A 4,404-nucleotide genomic window follows, 5' to 3' on the forward strand; every position below is an offset into this window, starting at 1 on the left:
CTTCAATGGACCAAGTAAAGCTCAGTTTAATAAAACCAAAACAATGGCAAGGTTCACCACTACCTCACTGCATTATTCAGATGTAGCAGAGCTCAAGGTCTTACCACAAAGGAATAGAGTTGAGAAGAGCGCGTCTGGAGCTCCGGCTTACACTCCCCTACACACAAATGAACCGGGCCGGGTTTACTGTCAGTGGGAGCTGCATCCATCTCACACACAATCCTGAAAAAGAAGAAAAACACAATAAGTTAAATTTTTAACCTTGGTTTAAATGAAAGTTGCCTAAATGGATGGATATCACCGCCTCATAACTTCTGTACAAGGAGATCCAGGTTCACTGGATTACAAAGCATAATGTTTCTGGACTGACTCCAGAGTGAGGAACCAAAGCATTGGAAGTCATCTCCAGTCCTGCTGAGTGATCAGTATGCGACTCTTCCTCTCTCTCTAAATTGATTTCCTCTTGATCTCAATGTAGGTTTTGCTTTGGTTCCTTGATTGCTTTAGCGCACACATTCCATTAGCTGAATTGACAAGATCACCCTACGGGAATGCCGATGCATAGACACGCCATGCTTTTGAAGCAACAAAACCATATGTTCCAGCAGGTTCTACACTGCGTATGAGTGTTCTTTTGGGAAATAACTTCTTTTAAAACACATTTTCCATACTGGTTTATTTACACTAACCTAGTAGTCCAATAGTGGACATATACATCTCAAGAGAAATCTGTCATCTTTATAATTTTCCTTTTCTTAAATTGTAATTTCCACCATGGAAATGGCGGACTTGTTTGGCTTTTTACTGTATGGCTAATGTTATGCATCCTAAATATACAAATACTATTTTCACACGATTTAACAAAATTATAACTTGCAAATGTCAAACAATAAAAATATTTTGCTCACAAGTAACATTTGCCTTGATTTTTTCTTTTGTTTTCTACACATCACAAGTCTCTTATTTAATCTCAAACTCTTCATTGACACTGTTGTCACACTAGAATTTAAAAAAGAAAGAAATTGGAGCAAAATTGTTTAACATGGTGGAAATGACACAACTAAGGGAGCTGTATTATTTTACTTTATTTAATACAGCTTATCTTGCTCTTTATTTATTTTATTATTTATTTATTATTGATCACAGTTTTACACACACACACACACACACGCACACACACACATATATATACACATGTATATAAAATGTCAAAATACTTTCAAAAAGTTTCAAAGTTGCAAATATAAATTATGTTTTAATAAAATAAAAAATAAAAATAAAAATAACAATCAACCTCTGGGATATTTAAGTGCCTGAAGTTGAAGAAACATGCATATACGGCATGCCAGTGACGCCCAGCACAAATCAATACAGCGTGCACTCAGCGTTGTAAAAAAATACAATCATGCACTCTGATCAGGGAGCAAGTCGATGCTGCTACATCGTACAGACTGATCAGGTATCGGCTTCACGGACGGGTGGCCAGATTAAATGACATAATAAAAACAGAGCCCACTGACTGGCCCTCAAATGAAGTAAATATGAAACTGACATGAGAATTCAAATCTGAGTTGAAAGCACGTGGGGGCAGGCGCACTGCAATCGATGTTTGGTTGATATCGAGTGTTCGCATCATCAGGGATAACTGTCGGAACGCATGCGGCGCGGACTACGTGATTGTGGGCGTGATGTGGCTTCCTGCGGTGAGTCTCACAGGCTCGGTAGACAGCGTTCACAGCTGTTCACAGCGCACATTATGCCCTCTCAATCACACTGACTGGAGGACTTTCACTTCTAAGGCAATTAAAGTTGGGAAGCAAGTTTGGATGCTCAATTACTGCTGCTGCGTGGTGCAAGTTTGGCTGGTGGGCTTCGGAAATTAGCAGGCAGATGCTGTTATTACACCATTTTGCGGACGAAAAAGCACCTTTCTCCACTGACAGCCATTCAAAAGTAGCCATGTAAAGGTGCAGTCACATTTACCTTGAAAATCCAGTCATTAATATAGTAATCCATGTAACTGGAAATTTTGTGAGGGCGCAAGATTCCTACATTTCGTAAAAGGTTTAATTTGGTCACGTGAATTTGCTGAGCAACAGAAAGTTGATTTGAAAGTGACTTCTGTGTGAGCTGTGCTTCATCCATTGCTACACCATTGACAATAAACAATGGACCTTTTTGCTTGCGAAATTTCGCTAATGTGACCTCAAACCTAATACAAGTTTGTGCACATACTTTGAAATAAGCTATGATACATAAAAACTCACATAAAAAATGGATAAGATAATCTTCATCAAGCTTGGGTGTCTTAATGTGTACAAATTTTGTACAAAACGACCAGACAGAACTGTTAAAACACAGATACGTGGCGTCCCGTTTCCATTTGTGGGTTTGATAGGGTCCAATGGCGCATTCTCCATTTCCTCGTGACACCCCTTCGCCACGCCATACAAATGAATCCACTCCCACTCGGCTCGGCTTCGTCCCGCTCGGATTAAACTGCTGTCAGAAGAGAGAAGGGCTGACAAATCTCCCTCCTACAGCAGGCAGCACGCCGCGCATTTCAATTACCACACATTTCCCCCTCGCACCGTCTGTCCCCACCTCAGCAGCAAAGAGAGGCGCTGTGGAGACATACTCCACCTGAACGCAGACACTACAAGCTATTTATACACCCTTACAACACGATGGCATAAATGCTTGAAAGCCAAACGTTCAGAATGCCTGTGTACAATAAGGTCAGGGTGAGTTATAATGCAACGTAGAATCGCATATCACATTCTGTTGAACTGGACATGGTGAACGTTGATGTCTGTTTCTCTCAAGAATAAAGATAGCTGGATACAGTGATACAGTGCTCACAGCAGTGTTATTATAGTCAACTAAAATTAAAACCATTAAAAAACATTTTTGTTACTTAAACTTTGACTGAAATAAAATAAAATGAATTATATTAATTAAAAAAAAACTTAAACGTGTTTTATTTCTTCTAGTTCTCAATTTTATAGTTTCAATTCATTTTATTTAGGCATTTTTTAAAAACAAAAACTAAAAAAAACTACAAATTACTAAAACTTTAACTAAAATTAAAATTAAAATAAAAACAGGAAACAGAAACCAATTCAAAATATTATTAAAAACTACAATAGTATCTCAATAATATGCAGCTAGCTGTCAGTTCTGAGATGTACCATTAATTTTTCTTGAGCAAAAGACAGTAAGGTGAGGAATTTTATTTAGGCATTTTTTAAAAACAAAAACTAATAAAAACAACAAATTACTAAAACTTTAACTAAAATTAAAATAAAAATAAAAACAGGAAACAGAAACCAATTCAAAATATTATTAAAAACTATAATAGTATCTCAATAATATGCAGCTAGCTGTCAGTTCTGAGATGTACCATTAATTTTTCTTGAGCAAAAGACAGTAAGGTGAGGACAAAGAGCGATAAATCATGAGGAGTGTAGGTTTAATATTGCGTGAAGAATAAAGAGCACTAAATACATGCTGGGTAATTTAAAGATGAAATTATTTTGATGTTAATATACTTTCTTCTATTACAGTTTAATATGCAGAGACAACTATAACTAAACCTGTAGGTTGAGCTCTTCAAAGCCTAAACACTGTGGAGATTTCAAAACATCTTTGTTTAAGAATTCTGACAAGCTTGACACAGCAACAGCTCAACCAATGACGTAAGTTTGGGGCTGTTTGTCTGGCCAATCAAAGATGAGGGGAGTGTTTAAAGGAAACCTGCTTGAAAACAAACATTATTTTTGCAATTCTGTAATGCTAGTGAGCAGAAATTACCAGTTTTTGGGGTAACGCATTACAAGTAACGCGAGTTAAGTAATCAGATTACTTTTTAAAGTAACGCATTACTTTTTAATTTAGAAGGAAATATCTGAGTTACTTTTTCAAATAAGTAACGCCAGTTACTTTGTTTCCCATGTCTTGACTGACAGCTCTCGTGTTGCCATGTTGAGAGAAAATGGGAGTGCAGAGGCGTTGTGTGTGCTGTGTGAACATGATGTTTATTGTAGTTCTAGACTAAATATGAACATGTATTTACTCATCTCACCTGCACAAAAACAGATTCAGTATTCCTAAAAACGAATAAAAACAGTCAAAGGAAAAATTACTTTTTAAAGTAACGCATTACTTTTTAATTTAGAAGGAAATATCTGAGTTACTTTTTCAAATAAGTAACGCCAGTTACTTTGTTTCCCATGTCTTGACTGACAGCTCTCGTGTTGCCATGTTGAGAGAAAATGGGAGTGCAGAGGCGTTGTGTGTGCTGTGTGAACATGATGTTTATTGTAGTTCTAGACTAAATATGAACATGTATTTACTCATCTCACCTGCACAAAAACAGATTCAGTATTCCTCAAAATGAATAAA

At 36.9% G+C, this 4,404-nt stretch overlaps 1 protein-coding gene across 1 annotated transcript in view; it reads right to left on the minus strand.

Annotated features, from left to right (window-relative positions):
* The window catches only part of plxna2 (plexin A2), a 221,255-nt gene that overhangs the window by 58,442 nt on the left and 158,409 nt on the right, over positions 1 to 4,404 (minus strand). Inside the window, exon 14 of the mRNA XM_016532441.1 lies at positions 105 to 222. Within this exon, the coding sequence (XP_016387927.1) occupies positions 105 to 222 (118 nt within the window). The remainder of the gene's footprint in view (positions 1 to 104; positions 223 to 4,404) is intronic.

Source organism: Sinocyclocheilus rhinocerous, unplaced genomic scaffold (assembly GCF_001515625.1).
Source record: "Sinocyclocheilus rhinocerous isolate Xijiao unplaced genomic scaffold, SAMN03320098_v1.1 scaffold905, whole genome shotgun sequence".
NCBI classification, from domain to species: domain Eukaryota; kingdom Metazoa; phylum Chordata; class Actinopteri; order Cypriniformes; family Cyprinidae; genus Sinocyclocheilus; species Sinocyclocheilus rhinocerous.